Raw genomic sequence first — 24432 nt, 5'->3', positions numbered from 1 at the left:
TGTTCTTTATTTATCCTTATTTGAACTAATTCAGGTCTCTTTTACTTTACGTTTTTGTGTCCTATGTTTTATCTATTTATTTCATTATTACCTGTTCCTGTGAGGAACAACATCTATTGTATTTTAATGGATATTAAACTCTTCTGCATACAGTATACCATGTCTATGAAAGACATGGAGCGCCAAACTCTGACAAAATATGGTGAACAAAAAAGATTCAGATCTATTTCAGTCTTTTTCAGAAAAATGACCTGCAAGTTATGACATGGGATACATATTTTGCAGCTGTTTGTAAAAATGATTATATTCCAAATTTAGACACGATGTTTTTATTTATGCCCATACATGTGTTTACACACACACACACACACACACATATACCTGTGCTCCTACAGGCTCTTTCCTGGTGGTGAAGATCACCTCTCCTGACCTTCCTGTGGTAAGACCTGAACTGACAGCATGGAACCTTGGATGATAATAATAAGAAGAATAACAATATAATAATGCAATAGAGGTGATTGATGGTTTTTAGGTGCTTTAAAGCCAGGTCAACAGCTGACCCACGCTGATGAACTGACCTCCGTGGAGGAGGAGGAGGAGGAGGAGAGGACTTGCCAGCCCTGTCTGGACTCTGCTTTATCTCCTTGTCCACACTGGAGCGGCGGGGTTTCTCCACCTGAGGCCGACTGCTCCGCTCTGTGCTGGGAGAAGCTGATGGAGAAGCTGATGAAGAAGCTGAGGGAGCAGTAGAGGGAGCAGCTGGTGAAGGAGGCTCTACAGCTGCTGCAGGAAGCTCAGAGGTGGCTGCTGCAGCTAAAAACAGTCATGGATTTAGTAAATAACTGATATTAAAACATTACAGTAATTAAAGGACAGGTTCACAGTTTTTCAAGTGTGTCTTAAAACAGCAGTCTGTCCATATGAAGAGTGAGAGAAGTTTTCCTTTTGTCCTCCATCACATCCATTGTAAGTGCATTATGAAGGGATCTTCTAATGGTCAGTATGAACAGGAGGAATGATTACAGCAAGAAAAACATGTTTCAATGTTCCTCTGGGCTCCTGACTGTTGTTTTAAGACTGACATGAAAAATTATGAACTCATCCTTTAATGTAATAACGTATTAAAAATATGAAATAATCTTATTATTCAAAATATAGATTACAATTAATAAAAGCCTTTGCTTTCTGTGCATATTAGGGCTGATCAATTTATTTTTTGTGGGCTATATAAAGTTTGCTCTATTTTCCATTCTTAGTTCATTGCATCCCATTTCAAGTATTAATTAAAGTTATATCAGTATTTTGTTCATGCTTTCATACATCCTGATAAATAGTGGATATAGATCAAAAATCAGCTACAAAACAACAACAACAACAACAACAACAGAAGGGTTCAGGTTGTGTTGATCAAAGTCTATTCTTACCTGTGTCTGGAGGTTTCGGTAGGGTGGAGTCTACTTCATCTCTCAGCTTGGGGGCTTTGTGTTCCTGGGTGTCAGACAAGGCAGCCTGCTGCTCCAGTGGAGCTGCAGTACAAAAGCAGCACAGCTTTAACTTAGAAATACAGAAACAGTGTTTGGGTTTATATGGTGTGTGTGAGTTTCCACACACACCATGAAAAACACTTCTACAGAAGTCTCATCTCTGTAATTCATATTACATATTATTATTCATATTGTGTCTCCTAATCCTGTAATTTCATTGTGTCTTAATCATACTGACCAGTATTTAAAAAGACTTCATCAAAATAACATAATAACAAATCTGAACTGTTTCATACTGTAAATGATCTCAGTGTTAATCTGTGTCATTGTTAATACATTTTCAATGTCTTAAATTCACTCTACTCTACTGTGTGTCCTGCTGTAAGTGCTATAGTGGTGTTTCTTGGCATTAAAACACTAAATACACATTGAACAGTACTGAGCTGTAAAACTATTTATCTATGCTACTTCATGAAATGATTTTGGGGTATATGTTTGAGTTTAGGTTATAACAGGTCAACCTTGCAGTGTGAGGTCCAGAGGTGTCTCCTGCTCCGACTTTGCTGCAGAGGGGTTTGTCTGCCCTGAGGTCGAATCAGAGGGACCCTCTCTGGTATCTGACACATCCAAATCAGGGATGGACTTCATCAGGCTGGCCTGGGCCTCCTGAAGGACCTGGTCAACGTCTGTGCTGGTGGTGCTGGTGTTTGGGGGTGAAGGCTGACTGGCGTCAGAGCTGGTGGGCTGGTGGGCTTGGCTGGTGCCGGGCTGGGTCATACTGCTGGTTTCTAGAGTCAGACTGCCCTCTGGAGCTTCTCTCTCTGTGGTCTGTGGAGGGCACACACAGGTGGGCATTTGGTTCAAAATTCAAGTCCTAAAGCAGAATTTTAAAAGAGAAATCTTGGCTACTGAACAGCAATGAACCACTGATCCAGTAATCACACTCCACCTGGTGAGTCACAGTGTAATTACTGATTACATGTCTGCTTCAAAACTGGACTAAATATGGTTTAAAAGTGAAAGTAAGTCACATACAACTGTTGCTTCAATCATCATGTAGTTAGGAACTGCTTCACAATCAAATTGTTTATAACCAAGACATCACAGATTAAACTGCTCATGATGAAAAGATAAGGCCAATATTCTATATTTTATTTGATGTTCTATATTTTTCTTCTTGTCAACAAATCCCATATGCTGACCAAACCAACAATGACCATGAACACACACATCCTGCTGCCAGAAATACTTTTTATGTCCACAGCTTTGTACATTTCATGTCTTTTCATCTGACCATAACTGGTTTAAATTGACACATTTAAACAAGTCTGGTTGGTTTAACAAATAAGTCAAAGAGGACTGTCCCATAAGACTACAACACTACACAACAACACAACTATTCATATTGGTGAGAAGTAATCAAACCTGATTATGGGGTAGTCCAAAGCTAGTCAAGTAGAAATGAGCCTAGCCTGCACAGGGAGCAGTATCGACATGTCAGACTGAGGAGTTCAGAGCCAAATGTCAACTGAATTACAACTATCCACATGGTGGTGCTATTGATATTACTGTTGAATACTGTATGAGGAGGGAAACGATCCAGGATTTTTATGTTTGATTTTTAAAAAATGTACTAACTAGGAGGGAATGTGATAGGGATTATCAGCCATAATCCTTTGTTCTTTTCACTTTCTATGACCACAAGCAACATTCCAGCGTCAGTAGGATACACAGCAGCTTTTGTATACGTGGGAGAGTATAATCCAGACTAAATCTGGAATGATGATAATGATAATGAATATTTTTGTTATGGCTTAAGCTGTTGATTATTTTCTTTAATCGAATAGTCGTTGGTTTATAGAATGACCTAAAATAGTAAAACATGCCATTTACATTTTCCTAAAACCCTCGGTGATGTCTGCCACCAGATTACTATAACCCAAAGATATTCACTTTACTATCATATAACACAAAGAAAAGATGGAATAAGAGAATACATGGCTTTTTCTGTTTTCTGTTTATTCTGTTGATCAACTAATCTGTTTATCATTAATTGTTTTAGATGTAATTCAGGAGAAATCTGTTAAACCAATCATCTCCTTGAAAATAATCTGGGTGTTTTGTGTGTGAAAATCACACACAAACCAATGACTATGGGCCTTTTGTGTCAGTATGGTTTCTGTGGCACTGAGCTATAATTCTAAAGCTAATAATAAATCACAACTAAAAGGGATGGGACATTTCTGAAGATATTTAACATTTGATATACGTCAGTAGATGTAATCAACACTGACCTCAGGATGTGTGTGTGTTATGGTGGTCTTGTCAGTGAGACTCTCCTGTGTTGATGCTGGTGCAGACTGGCTGCTTTCTGTTGAAATGCAGACTCCATCAGACTGCAGAGGACTGGGTCTCTTCTGCAGGGCAGGGCTGCCCTCTCTGCTGCGAGGACTCACCTTCACAACAACAACATTAGTTACGGTCAACACCATATACTGCTTCCCAAAACGCCTGCTTTTGCATACACGAGGTTTTTGTTCAATTACATGTTGTCATTTTGAGCAAATGGACCAATCATCTGTCCAAGTGTTTCTGCAGCAGTACCTTGGCCACAGTTGGTGAGTCTCGTCCATGAGTGGGGGTTAGTGGGGGGCTGGGGTGGTGGTGGGGGGGCTGGATCACGCTGGCTGCTGTGGTCTTCATTCTGCGGGCCATGATGGGGGAGACTGAGCCCACCTGGCCCGCCTCAAACTGACTCCCAGAGGAGGAGGAGGGAGTGGGCTGAGGGGGTCTGACCGAGGATCGAAGCTGAGGTTTGGGGGAGCTCTGAGGGCTCTGGGTCTTCAGAGGGTCCTGGTCTGTCTCCAGGACCTTTGGAGGCTCCACTTGTGCTGATCTGGCTGGGGGGGCTGAATCTGACACACACCTGTTGATCACAAAGTTGGCCTTATATAAGGATTATTTTCCACGTCACCTAATTTACACTCCAGCACTTCTTTGGCACTCCTGCACAGGGCAGAGAAGTGAATCTGTACCTGCGGAGGGAGCTAAGGGCTTCAGTCAGGGCTTTGACCCTCTTCAACATGGAGTCCATCTTATGAGGCTCCTCCTTCAAGAAACGAACCGCCTCCACCTCCAGCTTCAGTACCGAACGCATCTTCACCTGCAGCTCTGGAAACTCACCTGGAAGACAATCGGACAGTAGAGTCAATTAAAAATGACCTTAACACTGTGAAAACGTACTGTAATTCTACATATCACCACATATTATTTAACAATAAATGCAGGGGTCCTGCAGCCTTAACAGGACAGGTGGTTTATGTAAATTTCTCTGCACTGTATTTAAGAATTTTGAAAGCTACTGAGATTAAATTCCTTGTGTCAACATACTGAGGCAATTCTGATTGTGATAAATAGTCTGAATCTCATATAATGAATTTAATAACAGCTTTATAGACTGATGACAACAAGCCAGATGTTCAACCAACCAATCAGCCTAAAGTGCAGTCCAGAATCTTTAACTAGTAACACTGTGATTCATCCAGATAAACTTAACATCAAGTATGATGCACTTCATCATGATATAGACATTAAATTAAGTAAAGCTGACCCAATTTACTTTAGATATCTCCTAGCTGCCTGTTTTGTATAATGCCATGTATTGTAAGTGAGGATCACTTCACCTCCAGTGTGATCTAAAAACTGAGGTTTAATGCAGCTTTAAACCAACAGTGGTCCTTTGAAGTGGTTCCCAAACATGTTTAAAGTGTGACACCCCTTTATAGAGATTTGTTTCCATGGCACCCCTCCTGAAAACTTGTGTGCTGGAGAGTGTGTTTATGAGCGACATTCAGGAGTTATCGTCAGTGTAAATGCATATTTAAAAGAGTCATTTGGATGTTTATACTGTACTTGTGTTTTCATTTATTTGAAAACATAATATAAAATGTTTCATGTTACTAAAGGACAGATTCACAGTTTTTCAAATCCATCCATTGAAACATGTTTTTGTTGCTGTAATCATTCCTCCTGTTCATGTCGACCATTAAATGATGCCCTGATTGGCACATAACATTCTCAATTAATACTGGCTAATTTTACTTAGTGTATATTTTCATCATTATTTTTCTTTTTTATCATGCTAAACAGTCCATACAAAACCAAAAAGCAATTAGATCATCAGTTTGTAATGCTCACACCTTTGAAAAATGACACTAAACAATTAAATATCAACATGTCTTCCCTATAACAATGTCCAGTTACTCTAAATAATCCACATACATCAACAGTTTTCAGTGGAACTATTATCAACTGAATAAATGGTCCCTATAATAACTGTTGAAAACTGCACTAATTTGGGTGAACCGAGCCAAACTTTAAATTCACAAGTTTCAAACTGACATGTTTGGGGATTACTGGGTTCAGACTGAGGCCAAAACTATTTTGTTCTTCCTTGGTTTCCTAAACTTTGAGGGTGAGGTACAAGAAACAATTTCTGTCAGGTCAAAAAGCAGATTCAGGGCTGAGCTTCTCACCGTCTGATATGTTTCCATTTACATCTACATATTTCAACTAATATTTCTTATTTATGCTATTCTTGCATCTTAACACATTTATAGATCCCATTTCTCAGCATTCTTATGTATGCTGTCGTAGTATGATGCACATATTTTTACGTATTTCTTATTTTCTTCTTATTTCTTATCATTTCTCAATGCTTATATATATGTGTATTCTAGAATGTAAGAAACTGTAACACGACCAATCAATAAAATATTTCTGATTCTGATATGCAAGTAATGATCAAATGCATATAGATATATTCCTTAACCAGCCAATAGTCTGATACAATTTGACTGTATGTTTGTATGTGGATTGTGTGTAATATCATAATACTGTATATAATCCCCCAGTAAAATTTGTATTGTTTGTTTTTCATATTCACCCAAGTCCACTGACCTTTGAGGATGGCCAGAGCTTCTCCGACCCTCCGCAGGTTGACTGCTCCCTCCTCCACTTCTCTCAGAGTGACTGACAGCTGGCTGGGACTGGAGGCGGAGCTTCTTTGCAAATGGTCCACATAGTCCTCCAGTTCACTGAGAGTTGAGAAAGAGATGAAAAATGTAGTGGAACAGTCAACAAGGGCAGAGAAATTAACTATGCTAAGTGTGCACATACAGTGAGATGGCAGCTGATAGTAAACGATCAGTCCTATTGGTGATCCACACAATAACACATTCACACGCAATAATAAAATAATCATAATAATTTGAATAAAGAGCACATATGAGCCCTCACAATGATGTGTGTAAAAGTGACTGCTGTGTTTTGACATGGAATCCTCCGCCTGTTGACACTTAACCAAGCAAACCAGTTTGGCAATGTCTATGAATTTATGACACAGACTGTGTGTGTGTGTGTGTGTGTGTGTGTGCGTGCGTGTGTGTGTGTTATTCTAACAACCAGTTCCAGCTATGGCCCTCCAGACAGAGAAGCTTTTTGTGTTATGAGCATTTCATACTAGTTCTAAGTATGTCTAACAGCTTTGTAACAGCACACAGTAGTATATACAGTAGGTAGTAATAACATAAAAGCTTCCACACCCATTTCTTATATTTTCAATAAAATAATCAATTTTGTGTTTGTTTCTATTATTACTTTGCAGATGATGAAAATGAAACAGTCAAGTTCCAAAATGATTCAATGGCTTTTCTCTAAAATATTCATGTAGCCTAAAATAATCAAACGTATTCCTGAGTTCAGTGCAATGTGCACATATTGACCAGGGAGCTTAGCAGGGATGTTGGGGATGAAATGCTGCATTTAAGTCTGGTTGAACACATTGCAGCAGTGAATAAGCCTGAAGTAAAACTAAACCTGAAAACTAGCCTCACCTGGGCTTGCAAGTTTGGAGGCATAGGTTTCCATGGTAACTTAGTTCAGGTTCAGTTAAAGCTACCTTGTGATACAGAATTGCCTAAAAATCTTGCTTTATGAACTACTCATCATTCTTGGCACATAACATTGACAATTCATGCTGGAAAATTAGATCATCATTAACATCCTCTTTATGATGAGGAGGAGCAAAGAAAAGCTTGATCATAAACAATTAAAAACACTGTTTGAAGTGGTGGGTTTTAAGCCTAACCCTAACCCTTTGTTTTCACATCATCTTGAGTATTGCACTTAAAATAAAGTAATGTTTTTTCATCTGCATTTACTGTACATTTCTGGAAAAAAAAAGTCATAATTGGTCTGCCTGAGCAAGTATTGAGAATATTTAATAAAAGTAAACTGTAATACATTATTACTCCTGATATATTTTATAATGCAAATCACAGAAGCTGATACTTAACAGGTAAGATTTTAATCAGAATCAGGTAAGTGTATTCTGTTGAGTCTGCAGCATCAGTTATTGGGGCAGCTGTGGCTCAGGAGGTAGAGCGGCTCGTCCACTAATCGGAAGATCGGCGATTCGATTCCTGGCTTCTCCAGTCCACATGTCAATGTGTCCTTGAGAAAGATACTTAACCCCAAATTGCTCCTGTGCCATCAGTGTGTGAATGGTTAGTTTCCTCTGATGGGCAGGTTGGGACCTGCCCCTGTACCCATTTGTGAATGTGATTCATAGAGTAAAAGTGCTTTGAGTGCTATACAAGTACAGTCCAGTTTGCTGATAATACATATTATTCAAATGACTGCCAACAGTACTGTTGTCCTTCATATTGCTATACTGCCACAAAGAGTCATCAGAAACTCATGAGGTAGTTTACTGAGTTTCAGTTGTCACTAAGCCAACAGCAAGCAGCCACATGTCCTGCCATGGGGTCTGAATATGGGTGAATAAGCACAGGAAAGCACAGAGAGGAGGAAGACACTTTCCCAACATAAATCATTGATGATGATGTATTAACCTGTAAGGTCATTGTTTTCTCTATAAATCCTTGGTTTCCATGGTATGCTCTATTTTATATCAGCATTACTGTGGACGTGCCATGCCTGTAAGTAATCTTTCATATGACAAAAACATGTTTTTACTGTTTCCAAGAAATGTTTATAATTTAAAGAAAGGCTCCACAGCTCAATCTGCTACTTAGTATTCCTTGACACTTCTCTATGATACGGGTTGAAATAAAAAATAAATACTTTTAAGATTGTGAGCTTGTGAAATGATGCAAAGAAATGACTTCACACCCTTTGGTTATACTGCACACAGTATAACCCTGTGATCAAACTTTGCATCAGAAATTCAAGTTTTTTGATAGCTAAAGCTGGTTAATGATGAAAGACTTACAGACATGTTTTCTTCCTCCACAGTGTCAGTCTGAATTTATACTCTGTGCAGACATGAAGCCTATTCCTATTTTCTTACATACAGTATCATTAGTATCATTAGACTCATGCAGGGAGGACATTTAAACATGGCTTTCTTTGCAGAATAATGTGAGCAATTTAAGCAGGCATGTAATGAGCAGAATGCACACTGCAGATCATACAGTGAGCAAATTAAAGTCAACTTCACTTAAATGGTTCAGCGTGAAGGAAAGAATTCCATTAATTTGCAAGCTACTACAGCAGTTCTGATGGCTAATTTAGTCATTGATAATGTCACACATATAGTTAAATGCTTAGTTTTGTGTCCTTAGTAGAGTTTCTCAGATCATCAGTACTTAGGTGCAGCTGCTAGTTTTTAAAGGACTACATGATACCATAATTAACAAGAACATAGTGGAGAATGTTGCAAAGTTGATATGGTATAAAGGTTGCAGGTGATTGCAGTTTTTTGTACACCCACTTGTTAAAAATATTATTAGGCCAATTAAATGGTTAACATTAATGTTTATGCTAACCCGTAACCTTTGATTATATTTTATTATTTTTAAGGATTTTCCTCCTTTACTCTTCCTCTCTCCCATGGGCAATTGAAATAAAATAAACAATAAGCTGAACATTTTTGTATACATATACTAGGCTTCTCTGTGCAGTAGGCCCACTCTTAAAGTAATAAATATGTCATTGATGTGAAGCACCACTCTCCCATTGAACCCCTCTCGCTGTGCATGTACATGTCCACAACCTAGCAAGAGGATGGAAGTTAGGGTTCAATACTGGGCTGAAATCAAAAAGAATAGGTCTATGTGAGGTCAAGACTGCCTATCTTTGTTCAAACATGGGAGATATTCTGTTTTTGACAGCAGTAAAATGTTGCTGCTGGCTATATTTGCAATTATAATTAAATTCATGTGTTTTAGATTTCTGTAGTAATAAGTCTCTTCCTCTACTGCTGATATTTTGACAGCGAGGGCCGACATGCCGACAAACACATACTCTCCATGTGTCCTTATTCAAAAGCTGAACAGAAATAGTGCACGCACTTTGTCAGGTGAGCACTGCTGAGTCACTGGGGTGTTTACTGCTGATTCCACACCTACATCACATGTGTGGAGGTGAAAATAGAAGCATTGTGATCTCAAATTAGCAACCATAAAACTTCCTATAACTATAATAAAGTTATAGGAACGGGATCAGAACATAACATTTCCCAATATCTTAAGATGGATGTGCAGTGGACACAGAACTCATGGACATGTTGCACTCTGACATGTGACTGAAAAGACGTGTTATTCGTGTGTCATTTTACAGCAGGTGCCATCATCTTATATGAGCTAAAACACTGGGATTTTTTTGTATGACGCAGGGCAGAATTGTTTTGAACCATGATAATGTTAAAAATGCTCACCCTGGAATATTTTGGTAGTGGTAGTTTCTAGATGATTGTGTTTTATTTTTTATTTTATGGCCTAGAATGTTACACAAGCCATAATGAGAACCTGTGTGTCTAATTTTGTTCTGAATGTGACAGAAGTTCTTTATTTGTTCATGCACACCAAGCTGGATTTGTAGTTGTGTGTTAACAAGGTTATTTCTGCTCACAATGAATAAACATTGTGAATGAAACAACACTGCTAAACATAGTTTAAACACTGTCTCATATTCAGTGACGAGACAAAGCAAAATAGAAGTTACCAGGATGTAACTCTAGATATATAAATATGCATGTTGCCCGCCGTCTTTAGTAACATAAAGTAAATAAAAGAACAAAAGAACATGAAGTTTGCTCATAATGAGTAACGCTAGTCAGCCTGTGAAATAATATAATGTCCTCTATGTCTCTAGGGGAGCTTTGTCAAGCATGAAAATAACCCTGACGATGTCATAGTGATGTCATCAGGGTTAGACTTAAAATTTATAAAGCCAGCATTACAAACTTGAGGTGTGTGGTTTGAAAGAAGTTAGCATTCAAGAGACAGGGGCCGTATAATGAAAGATGCTACCGAGTTGCATTATAGGAAATGTAGGAACCAGTGTGTTTGAAATTTGACCCATACTAGAAACTAGAGGTCAGAATATCTATCTATCACAATAGCTGCTTTGATTTTGACCACTGGAAAGTGTTTAACTCAATCATTGGAGTATCTCTTTATGATCAAATCTGTGCATCTACCTAATAAGCTGAAACATGATAATGAGGTTTACCACATTCTAAGACAAATGGTTATATACAATTGTATTGAACAGTAAAATCTGTGCATTTCATAATTTAAACCAAGATAAAACCAGCATTTTGTTATTATTCAACAACTACAACTCTGATGAGCTTCAATATGGTCAGAGAACCTCAGTGTTATGTTTCAGCATAAGTGCTGAGTGCTGAAAGATGTTCTTCATACAAAAACACAAAGAAGCCAACACTTCAGCTCTCAATAGATATTAAACATTTATTTATTTATTATCCCATCATTTCCTGTAGAAAAGTGCACTAATGAAGTTAATTCTTTCTTGATGTGTTGGCATTTTGCTAGTGATGTACTGTATGTGATTTGTATTGCTGTGCTGAGAGATAATTGTATTATATTCTGAATGAAGAGCCAGTAACTCCTACTCATTGTGTTTGATAAATGCCAGGCTTCCACTGTGCTATGAACCAACTGATTCTCATGCTAATATGAGAATGAGTCCTGATCTCTCTGGAAACTCACATCATAGCAGATCAAATCATTTCCCTCTACCCTGACTCTATTCTTAACAATATGTTTCTTCACATTTTCTCTGGGCCTAAAGATGTTGCTGTGCTGTGTCTTGCGTGCTACCAATGATTTGACTTCAGCTGCAGTCCTATCATTACAGGCATGATGTCAGTGCAAATGTGCCAATGTTGAAAAGGCTAAATCACCACTTCCAAAAATACACAATCACAATCACACACTAATGGACGGTCCAATCTGTGCTCTAACTTCAAGCACATTTTACTGCTGGCATCCTATATTTACATGGAACGGATGTTTTCAAATGCATTCCCAAAATAGCTGGGATGAAAGCTTTGTACTGTGTGAAATATTTGGACCCAGTACAAAACGGACTTGTGGAAAACCTACTGGTAACCAACTTGACAACCAAAGAGACAATATCCAAAAGGGACCCAAAGACAGTCAGACCTGATCCTAGATGTGCTAAAATAGTGTTGTCATGACAAAAACAAATATCTCAACATTTCAGGGAAATGGAGGATTTCGCAACCTGTCACTTACTTTCAGATTTGTTGGAAATACTGATGCATTGATGTGAACATCAACCCTTATTTTGAAATTTAGTCCTACAGTAGGGGATTCCATGTGGTGACAACATATATAGTATTTACCTCACTATCACCTTTGTTTTGTCGGACATTAAAAATACAGTAAGACCTTTAGTAACATTTTAAATGTTGGTATGATTCTTTTTTTCTGACTAAGCCAGGCAAAACAACAACAACTGAATTCAGACAGCAGTAGAAACTGTATTACCTGAGCTGTGTGAGGATTCTCTCCTCTGTAGCCAGGTAGTGGATCCTCTCCTCCTCCATCTCAGCTCTCCATCTGTATGCTGCCTCCTCAGACTGAGCCAACCGATCGCACATTAACACCACCAGCTCCTGACCTGCCATCCGCAGCATTGAACCCACGGCCTCCTGGCTTGACAGCTGGAACACAATGGACTCAGAAATTAGGATACAACAATGATACTTTTTTCTTAGCTTGTCTTGAAGCTTACAGGAAGCCAGAGCTGGTTGGTTTGTCTGTCCCACCAACCCTTTGATCCAAGATATTTCAACAATTACAGGTTAAAACATTTGGTGTACATATTGTTGTTCGGTTACATATCATTATTTTTATGGTCCCCAAAGGATGGGTCATATATTTTTTGGTCATCCCCTGACCTTTCTGTAGCAATGCAGTCTGTTCAGACATTTGCTCAAAGGTAATATAATAAAAATAAATTTCCATATGTTGTTAAAATGAAACACAATCCAGTCAGTGCCTAAAGAGAAGACATTGTAGCCTACATCAGTTACCAAAAATGACTAGTTTATATCGTTAGATTAAGTTTTATTTCATGCACTTGCAACTAATCCTACAGTGAAGTATAGGAACTAACCTTAAGAGCAGCTTTCAGGTGATCACATGATTGATCACATACATGCAGAGACAGAGACAAGGATTTACTCTGAATCTGCCACACTGGTATATACAGTGCTGCTTGAAAGTTTGTGAACCCTTTAGAATTTGCTCTATTTCTGCATAAATATGACCTAAAACGTGATCAGATTTCCATTCAAGTCCTAAAACTAGATAAAAAGACATCAGTTAAACAAACGAGACAAAAACCTTACACTTGTTCATTTATTTATTACAAATGGAGGACATTCAACACCATTGTTGCCCTCTCCAGGAGTGGTGGAACAACAAAGATCACACCAAGAGTAGGCGTGCAATAGTATGGGAGGCCACAACGGACCCCAGGGTAATGTCTAGGAAACTAAAGGTCTCTCTTGCAGTGGCTACAGTCGATATTAATGAGTCCACCATCAGGAGAACATTGAACATCAATGGTGTGCATGGCAGAGTTGCAAGGAAAAAAGCCACTTCTCTCCAAAAAGAACATTGCTGCAGTCTACGGTTCGCTCAAGACCACATGGATAAGCCAGAAGGTGATTAGAACAATGTTCTGTGGATGGATGAGACCAAAATTGAACTTTTTGGCTTGAATGAGAAGCGTTATGTTTGGCAATGAGCAAACACTGCATTCCAGCATAACAACCTTATCCTATCTGTGATACAAGGTAGTGGTAGTATTATGGTTTGGGCTGCTTTGCTGCCTCTGAACCAGGACAGCTTGCAATCATTGATGGAGCTATGAGTTCTGAGTTGTATCAGCAAATTCTACAGGAAAATGTCAAGGTATCTGTCTGTGAACTGAAGCTCAACAGAAAGTGGGTCATGCAGTAAGATGACGACACTAAATGACAAGTCGTTCTACCAAAGAATGGTTAAAGCAGAGGAAAGATAATATTTTGGAATGGCTGAGTCAAAGTCCTGACCTTAATCCTAAAGAAATGCTGTGGAAGGACCAGAAGCATGTAGTTCATGCAAAGAAGTCCACAACATCCCTGAGATGAGACTATTCTATAAGGAGGAATGGGCTAAAATTCCTCCAGGCCGATGTGCAGAGCTCATAAACAGTTACCAGAAATATTTGGTTTTGTCTCATTCATTTAATTGGGTTCACTTTGTGTAGTTTTAGGATTTGTCTAAATATCTGATCATGTTTTAGGTCAGATTTATGCAGAAATACAGAAAATGCGTTCACAAATATATATATATATATATATATATATATATATATATATATATATACATTTTTTTTTAAATAAACCACTGTATTATTATGTACTTTTTCTTGTTATAACATACTATATATCTATCTACTAAATATCTATCTATCTATCTATCTATCTATGCATCTATCTAGTGTAATAATGAAAAAGTTAATGACATAAGATAAAAATGTTGCTGATATAACAAGAGAGGTCTCTTGTTATGTGTAGCAATAATGAGAAAAATGTCATTACAACATTAAAGATATCTTGTTAATATAAATAATATGAAAATGACCGCGTTAAAACAAGAAAATAGTCTTGTTATAATGAAAAACTGAGCGAACTGAGCAGTTGACGGATCAGTTACCTGTAACTGTCGGAGTTGGTTGAGTTGCAGTCGCAGCTCAGACACATTTCTCTTAGCTAAAACCAAGCTCTGCTGCAGCCCACCGTCAGAGGGCATGGCCTCAAGAGCCAGTAGGGCGGGGCTAGAGCTGTCAATCAAAGCAGTCATGTTCTGGGACTCAGACAGCACACCTAAAGGTCAAAGAAAGGTAACAGTCATTATGTTTTGAATATTAAAAAATCTCCTTTAAAGGATAAGGCTTTTTTAAATTTTCTATATTTTTCTTATTGTCAACAAATCTAATGTGCAGAACCAAACCAACAATGGACTGATCTACTTACAAGTATTGTGTGTGTATCAAAGCCTGATATATCTTATTCCTCTGTGCCGTAGACTTCTGTTGTTGTTTAAAACTATTACAAACACATCAACGAGCCACACTGCTGCACTGGTTGCTACATGTCACAACTTTGCACAGTACATCGTACGTGGTAAAGAACTACAAAGTCAAGAGCTTATGATATGTAGCACAACAGGTTAGTTCCTGTGCATGCTCAGTGGTGTCTGCCTTACACAGAACTACTCTCATGAGACTGAAAACATGACCCCTGTTATTAGTATTTGGAGCTGTTTCTTTGCAGTGAAGGACAATGCCACCCAGTGCAGCGGTGTGGCCCACTGACATGTTTTTAATAGTTTCTGGACAACAATGGAGGTCTATGGCACAGAGGAATAAAATATGTTAGATGTCAGATACACACAGAATGCTTTGGTCATTGTTGGTTTGGCTCTGCACATGAGGTTTGTTGACAATAAGAAAAATATAGAAAATTGCCAAGCTTATCCTTCAGAAAAACATTTTTACATACATCAGAAGTATTATATTTATTGCGTGTATCTAGAAGATATGATTTCCAAATAATTCAGTATTACTATGCTGAGCTGGCATCTTAGCTGGTGAAGAGTAAAGTACTCAATTGGTCATGTCCTATTGGCTAATATACTCATGAAAAAAGAAAACTCACCAGGTCTGCTTTTGAGTTTCCGTCCGCCATTCTCACTACAAAAACACACAGCTGGTTAGTAAATATATCCAACAAGCCTTGTCTAGCCAGGGGTTATACAGGCATGAAATGAATGTGCATACAGAACTTTTAAGTCTTACTATTTTGTATGACAATGTATTTTTGTCAGAGCAGGTACATGTTATAATCCTGAATAACTCAGAGGGACTACATAACAAAACAAAAACAGTGTGATAGCTTCTACTTGCACATGATTTCAGTTCTGGTGTAACATTGGAATAGTATTTTGCCGACAGGAAATGACTAATCCAGATTCATAGCTACAGTGTCTCTTATCACCTCTTGACATCAGTACTGAAAGTGTTTAAGGTCCAGTTCATCTCATACAGTCAGCTCTCACTAAAACTTGGACCCACTGACATACTCGGAAAACAGAAATTTTCAACCAAAAGCAGAAATCATGTAATCATTTATTCTCTAATTATTGATAAAATATTTGATTTCCATTCTGTGTGTGTACAGTTTGGGTGTGTTTACTTAAATTTCAGTTTGGATACGGGTGCCAGTATGATACTTGAGTCTGTACTGATACCAAAAAAACACTTTTGTCATCAACATGTTTTTTGACAAACCCTTATTTTTCATTTAAACTCCTCCATTCATAGATTTTTAATGAGGGAGAAGGAGGAGATGTCATTTTAAGAATTTTTAAAAAACATACTGGACACAAATTATTACTCAAAACATTTCTGGAGGGGACCTTTAACAAAATATGCCAACTTCCCAGTGCATCAGTTTTTAATGTTGTCTTAATACAAGCTGCAGTAAAATAACTTTGTACATTTCTTGCACTGTACTTTCTGAATAGAATACTGTTTAAAATCAGCAATGTTTCCTGATTATACAATATCTGGTCAAAGAATAAAACTTACAATCTGACACCAATTTATAGTCAACATATTTTGGTCAGTTCTAAGAAAGTAGAGGTTTGATACCCAGCCCTGCTGGGGGTCTGTCTCATTGCATTGTTGCTTTCCTGACTCATTCCAGCAATGCTACTGTGTACCAAATGATCAGAAATGTTGTTGGTGAGTGGAATGTTTTTATAACCAGCCGGAATGATGGGCAAAACTGCTGGAGCTTTAAGTTGCCATTGGCTTAAGATGAGAAAGGAAGATGTTACAGACCTGACAGGGTCCTTAACTCCTGGAGTATCTGATCCCATAGACAGAGCATGGTGCACCAGTCCTGCTAGACTGGCTATCTGCTCCTCCATGGCTTTCATTCTCTCACTGCAACATATAAATATACAGTATGTGACCATCACAACAGCTTCCCAGTGTGCATGCATCCTAATATAATAGTGGGCTAACAGCTACTGCTTTTGCTCAAATGTAGCTTTGTCACAATTGAAAAAATGACACCCTAGCAGTAAAACACAGTCACTCAAATAGTGGTAAATGCAGTACTTCTCTCCAGTTAAAATTAACAATACAGCAATAATTGATGTCAAAGTATCTGGCATGGATACATAAGATGTATGTCTCCGCTAGGTCCCTTAGATCCTCTGGCTCAAACCTCTTAATTGTTCCTGAGGTCAGAACTAAAAGGCTTGGAGAGCTAGACTTTGTTAATTATGCCCCAAAACTCTGGAACAGTCTAACTGAGGGTCTAAGAGGCTCTAAATCTGTTGACACTTTCAAATGAAATCTTAAGACACATCTTTTTAGCATTGCTTTCTCCTGAAGTGTTTATACCTGGCAGCTGTTTCATCTTGTTTCATCCTGTCATTTCAACTAATTTTATCTCATTTTTTTATTTTCCTTGTTTTTTGTTGTTTAGTCATACATGTTGTGACTATTTGCTTTTATGTTAAGCACTTTGTGCTGCATTTTATGCATGAATTGTAAGTACTTTTGTAAGAACAACCACCAGTACCACCATTCCACTTACTTTCAATCAGCAGATTTTTTCTTGCCTGTTACATTTAATGTTTAATATAAAGAGTCATTACAAGAGCTTTTTCACACTCTAAAACTGAAACATATGACAGACGATGTTAAATCAAAAAATTTGGGGGGCCCCATTAGGTTAGACGCCTATCACATAACTGCAACGTCCACAATTCTGGCAAAAAAGGCAAAAATGTTGCCTTTGTGTTGCAAAAAAATTAATCCAGAAATAGCAATTTGGGAAATTCTTGGCATAGCTGAGGCTAAGGTCATGGTTGATTGTTTGAAGATGCACTGTATAATTTTGGGCTGTCACAGACAAAAGTTGACAATAGTTAGAGAAATTTCATGAAATCTTTGATCATCAGTCAAAAAGAGATAGATCGCACTGTGAGACATGCTCACTGCTGGCCAGTGAAGACCTTTAGAGACCAAAGACAACCTGCTTCTAAATTCTGACAATGTCAGAAATTGAGGATCAAGTTCTCACCACATGAGTGCTGCTATGATCCATGACTACAAACCAACCAATCATGCAGTGACCTGTAAGATTGCTGTTATCATCACTGGGAGAATCAGTGGGCCCTTTCTTCATTAAGAAAACACCTAAAAAGTGCTTTGAATGAAGTAAGATGATTACTTTGTCTCTACTCACCTTTGGCTGTTGCTGGGAGACATGTGATCCTGAAACAGTCTTTCAGGTTGTCCCAGAGGGCATTCCACAAACACAGACGAGGTAGAGGATGATGAGCCGCTTCCTCTGCTTCTGTTTACCATCTCTACCGTGGCCCCATTACTGTCCCGCCGCACGGACCGACGAATCGGTGACATCCTCTCCGGACACACCAGGCCCACCCCTCCAATGATCTGTCCGTCAATCATCCTGACTTCATTCACTCTGTGAGGGGAGGAGGGCGGGGTTTTGGTTCCCAATGGAGGAAGCTGGCTGTCACCATACTTTCTGCTTTTCTGTCTGGTAGAAAAACAGATGGAACAACAGATGAATTAATACACAGTTTGTCACTATGGTGGATCCCCACATGGAAAAACACTACTAGCAAAATGTTCTCTGCTCATGAACTTGAATATTAGTTGATTTATGCAATCCTGCATTCTTCCCTCAAGAGAAGAGTTATATGTGGGAAATACCCTGATGCTAGCATAACAAAAAGATCAGGGATTGAATCAAAAAAGCCTTCCAAAGTTAAAAAAAATCACATGTCATGCTGCAGTTACTACAGTCACTGATGTGTTTTTATTGTTTGATGTGTTATTGAAGATGAGTCTTATCACTCACCAGCCCTCTTGATCTCCTATCAATTAGTGCCACTTGTTTTACTGATTTTTCCCCTACTGCAGTCATCAGTCAGCAGTGATCAATTCTGTGTAGCAGCTTACTGTATACATTTCCATTCCCTACTCTTACTCCCATATTCTGCACACTTAAACAGAAACTCCTTAAAACACATACTTGTACATGCATGAGCCCACACTCTTCCTCTATTGTATCTACAAAACTCTCATTGCATTCTTTTAGATAAGGACAAATGCAATTTGACTGTTAAGAACCTATTCTATTATGCTGCTTATATTGCACTACTACTGCAGTTATAGCCAGTAATACACAGTAATAACAGTAATAACGGTAGTAACTGACTAGCTGAGTTCTAAGTCAAAGTCATTGGTGATTGCTTGCTCTCAATAGCATTGATCTGTTTGCTAAACAGATAAGTTATAACAAAGCCGAAACAGAATCTGCAGATATTTTTTTTTACAGTTTTCAGCGGTGAGTCAGAATGAAAATCTGGAAAAATGAAAATTTAGCGGATTGTTTTTTACATTGTAATGTGATGGACAACATTAATTTAAGCTAAAAGATCGTTTCTGAGCAAAAATAAGCACACACAATACATTTAAACAACCCAAAATGACCTCAAGCAGACTGAAAGAAAAATTTAGTAGATTTTCATAGAACCTTTGAATTTGAGATTTTATTTCATCATTAACAGTACAAAACAAAGTGTGAACATTTGTTGGAAAAGTCAACCAGCATAAAATGTAGGACACATGGCCACTAAAATGCAAGGTTCAATGTGGAGCAGAGAGAGCAAAAATTAATTTGCAAAACCATTTACCTTTAATCATCTCCCAAGAATTACCACTTCAACACATAAATAAACTAATACATCAATAACTGGTTCACCAAATATCTTTCAAGAACCATTAAAAATGGCAAAGGCAAACACATGACACTTAAACATAAAACTTTCTTAGATGCTCTTAAATAATGCATTTGCTTAAAATTTAAAACCAGACTTGGGAGTATCAACACACCCACCTGGCAACTCTCACCCTGGGCAACTCCGGAAAAGAAGAGAGCCCAGCCCTTCTCCAGGACTTTGGTCCAGACCTTGTGCTGTGCATAAAGGCAAGCCCAACTTTATCTAATCAGTACCACTCCACCTCCTGCACTAGCTCTGGCTCCTTCCCCACTAGGGAGGACACATTCCATGTCCCTAGAACCAGTTCATGATGCCTGGGATCAGCATGTCCAGGTCCCCTGCCTGCTACCCTTTTGGCAATGCACCTGACCCCAGTCTTTATCAGCTCCATTATTTCTTCAGGTTCCAGGAGGGTGGTCTTGGTTCCCACATGCCTGAAATGCTGCTTCATTGAGGTCTATGAATCATTCATGGTCTGGACCCTCATGTGGGACCAATTGCCTTGGGAGACCCTACCAGGGGTTACAGCCCCAAACAACACAGCTCCCGGGGTTACAGGGACACCAAACCTCTCCACCACAATAAGGTGACAATTCTCAGAGGAGCAAATTTTATATATGAAGGCATGTTAATATCTTTCAAAAAAGGCAACTTAACTACTTAACACTCACCATCAAAACAAAACCCATGCCGGTTGACCGACAAAAAAACAAACACAACACACAAAAAAACAGCGAAACAGGAAGTATTTGCCAGTGAGTTAGTGTGTGTGTGTGTGTGTGTGTGACAGAGAGAGAGAGAGAGAAATATTTCTAGCCTTATGTACAATTTATGACAATAATAAATATAATAATATATTACAATAGATGTGATTCTCTTGTTTTTCTGATTGTGACTGCCTGCCAATATAGGCCGCAATACTGAATTTTATTCACGATTTCTACATAAAAGATATTGCTTAATGTAGTATATTAGCCATTAAGAATACCAAAGACAGTTCTTCTTTTTAAGTTAAGGCAAAATTGAAAAATTAAATTCATTGTCTGCAATATAAGTGCACAATTATGTGATTATCTTCATGATTGAAAGCATGATTTGTTCTCTTAGAGCTGTAATAATCAAAATTCTACCAGAGTCTATGTTTTTTTGGTTCGGTCTAGACAGGCATAGTTGTCTTATGCTCATTACTTTGAATAAAAAATGGTATTGGTAGAAAAATAAAATGACCATAAATACAGCATAAGCCTCTTTCACTATAGGCTCCAATTACAGCAAGTTTAAAACTGGACCCAGGTAAGGTGGCTGCCATATGGTTCCATCTCAGAATGGCAAGTCACTATGCCACATCACATCTAGTGTTTTATATCTATGCCTCCAGTGCACATACACTTAGAATGAACTTAATATCTAAGGGATAATCAACGAGTACGTGTACGTTAAATGGTTTAAAGGCACAACATGTAGGTGATGAACCACCCTCCACTTCTTCACCTCCATGTTATGCCTTTAAACCGTTTAACGCACACCTACAAGTTGATTATCCTGCTTATACCATGGTCATCTGCCAACAATATAAAATAAAAACATTCACAAAGTTCTGGTGAAAGTTTTGCTCTCAAAATCAAAAGGTTATGAAGCAAGAGTTTACCATTGTCATGACAACTTGCCACACTGCACTCACTGCCAGCCTGAACCGAGGCATAACATTCACATAAGGTGTCTTTAAGCATAACTGCAGAATATGTCTTCAAATTAGTGTTCTTTTGTGTTTGGTAGAGAAAGTTTCTCAGTATATTAACTGCCCATTTTGTTGTCTTGTTTGTATTAATCTCATCCTTCTCTTCCTCTATCCCTTTAAGCTCATCAGGTGTCAATTCCTTGTGCCATTTTTTGCTTGGTTTCTTTCTTTTTGTTCTTCATTTCTTTTTCCTCTGCTGTGTCCCATTCGTTAAAACTTCATAACGAGTACGTTTTGACAGTTGTGCTCTAATGTTGCTATGGTTACAGGTTGGGTAGTGGATGAATTTAGAACGGTGATTAAACTTGAGCCAAACTACCTGTGCAATAAAAGGTTTTAACACACACCTGCTGGACAATCATTCACCCAGAACATGGTATAACAAAAAAATATATATATTGGCATATTCATAGATTCTAGATATTTACATGAGGGAGAAGGAAAAGATGTCATTTTCCAAATCAGTCAAATATTATTTGTCAAAGCAGAATATTTTTACATGTCTTAAAACATGTCTGGAGGGGATATTTGTGTAATGTGTGAAGAGTTTGTCTGATACATTACATAACAATGAAACTGTTTAGTCATTGAGCATCATTTGTATGTATTTTATATGGTTTTGTATAACTTTGCATGTATCGATATCAGAGAACATATTCTTATTGATATCATGATTTTGATTTGATCCATATTGCCCTTGTTTGACAAAAAAGAAAAGCAATATTAGAAGAGTTACAGTAATATACTGCAGTTGCTATGGTAGCAGGCTGATGCAGGTTCATGACCTGTGTCAACCTCTTTAAGTGCAACTACAGCTGGTCTGGGTTATGTGACTGGTTTGAAGAAAGGCATTATATATGTATGTGTATTTGGGTTTTAAATCAGCGTGTGTACCTGTGGAGGGAGAGGGTCTGGTGCTCCATGCTCTCCCCATATCCCATCAGGGGTTTAATGGAGGCCCGGAACTGCTGCAGTCCCCCAGGTATCCCTGCGACTCCAGCATCCACCATGTCAGCAGTGAGGGAGGGGGGAGCGCTGCACTGGGAGGCAGTGATGCTGAGGCGACCTCCTCCTCCATCCTGGAGGGAGGAGCAGTAGGAGTCTGGGTAATGTGATCTTCCTTCACCACGCACCACCAGGGCCATGCTCTTACTGCTGCCAACATCCTCATCTGACACATACACACACACAGACACACACACACGCACGCACGTCACATAAGATAGATACACAGATAAAGGCTTGTTATTTAATTTCACTGTCCTTGTGACATCTTTCTGGTTCTTTATCTTCTTCAGTCAAATATATAAATAACCTTTATTTAATATGTAAAATCTGCGATTAATAGACTAAGATCTAATTTTCAAGTGAGACGTGACTATATAAACTAACTATGCACATGACTACATATTCCAAAAAACATGTGGCATAGTGAAGAACAGTATTATAGGTTGGAACATGGTAAAAACAGCAGGACATGTAAAAACAAATATAATCAATAATTAATAATGTACCATAAAAAGAAGAATTATAAAAAAATGCTAAGAAATTACAGTTTTTATGATTGGTTCCATGCATGGTTCAACACTCAGTCCATATATCTTCAACTCTACCAACACACTACTGGACACAGCAGCTCATTTTACACACAAAAACAAATCCTTCCAGCAGACACAAACACAACAACTCATAGAGATAAAACACTATCAACAGGTAGGACATGATCTTTTTATGGCAATCAGTTAAGTTACATCACTCTTTTAATGTGTATATGTAGTTTTTTAATGGTTGATGTGTAGAAATGTGTATATTGTGTAAATACAGTCAGATGTGTAGCTCTCTATAGAACGTACAACAGTGTATCTACAAGAACCAGTCATAGAAATGCAGCAGGAAAGCTTTCAGTGGACTTTATTTCTGACAGTACGTCTTGTTTTTTGGTTGAATATAGATGTATTTCAGTGTTTATGATCCATATGAATACATATTAGTGTTTGAACATAAACTGAAGAGTTTGGTAGTGAGGACGTAAATGTGTAAAATGTGCTGCAGATCCACAGAGTTTTGTTGCTTATTTTTGTTTAAGTGAGAAAAGTATTCAGGACAGTTGAAGGCTGTAATCACTGAATACCTTTTGTGCGAAAGCAATGCAAATGTGTCACAGTTTGGTCCATAATTGTTGCTGTTGTGTTGATTGTGTGAAGAGTTTTGAAGATGTGTACTCAGTATTGGACCGTGCAGGTAACCAATTGTTAAAAGACTGTAATACATACAGGAGTGGACAGTAACCAAGTACATTTACTTGAGTATTGTACTTACGTACATTTTTCAAGTATCTGTACTTTACTTGAGTATTACATTTTTTGGAAATGTATGACTTTTACTCCACAACATTTGACAGACAAATATTGTACTTTTGACTCCACAACATTTCTATGAAGGTTCCTCTTCATTCCTCAGCTCAGGTCAGCTGTTACACACACACACACACACACACACACACACACACACAGTCCAGGTTCAGCCGTTGAAACTGTTTGGAGTAAAGCAGCCGTCCTCCTGATAAATCCTGAGATCATTATGTCAAGCAGCGCAGCAAAACTAAAAACTGCAATGATCAACTAGACGGGGCAGAGGAAACTATCCAGCAACATTTAGCTTTTGAAAAATGTTTTGAGACAGACAAGCGAAAAACAAGTTATTGTCTGGTTTTGGTTTAATTTTTATTCCAATCGCTGATTTGAAGAAGACAAAGGGTTAGGAGAACAGGACAAACAGGGGGTGGACTACATTTTTTTAATTCACATGAAAAACGGAAAAACAAAATAATGAATTTATTTATCCTGTTATCAAACAAGTTGAACACAGCTTTGGACCAGGAGGCTGCAATGCACTTCCCTTGCCTAATCTGCAGCAAAATAGAGGAGTCAGTTGAGTGGGCGGTCCTTCCCTACTAAATCAATGTGCC

The 24432-nt window shown here is 38.2% G+C and overlaps 1 protein-coding gene across 4 annotated transcripts in view; it reads right to left on the bottom strand.

The window, feature by feature from the left end:
* si:ch211-207d6.2 (sickle tail protein homolog) overlaps positions 1-24432 on the bottom strand; it is a 118641-nt gene that overhangs the window by 19152 nt on the left and 75057 nt on the right. For all 4 annotated transcript variants that reach the window (XM_067604800.1, XM_067604801.1, XM_067604802.1 and 1 more), the window contains 14 exons: positions 22359-22635; positions 18160-18477; positions 16740-16844; positions 15553-15587; positions 14549-14718; positions 12329-12504; positions 6444-6580; positions 4520-4667; positions 4089-4410; positions 3779-3940; positions 2006-2312; positions 1425-1526; positions 579-813; positions 382-466 (listed from right to left, as the gene is read on the bottom strand). In XM_067604800.1, the coding sequence (XP_067460901.1) occupies positions 382-466; positions 579-813; positions 1425-1526; positions 2006-2312; positions 3779-3940; positions 4089-4410; positions 4520-4667; positions 6444-6580; positions 12329-12504; positions 14549-14718; positions 15553-15587; positions 16740-16844; positions 18160-18477; positions 22359-22635 (2579 nt within the window). The remainder of the gene's footprint in view (positions 1-381; positions 467-578; positions 814-1424; positions 1527-2005; positions 2313-3778; positions 3941-4088; positions 4411-4519; positions 4668-6443; positions 6581-12328; positions 12505-14548; positions 14719-15552; positions 15588-16739; positions 16845-18159; positions 18478-22358; positions 22636-24432) is intronic.

The sequence above is a fragment of the Thunnus thynnus genome, chromosome 12, assembly GCF_963924715.1.
Source record: "Thunnus thynnus chromosome 12, fThuThy2.1, whole genome shotgun sequence".
Taxonomy (NCBI): Eukaryota; Metazoa; Chordata; class Actinopteri; order Scombriformes; family Scombridae; genus Thunnus; species Thunnus thynnus.
This window is presented reverse-complemented; position numbering and strand designations above follow the sequence as displayed.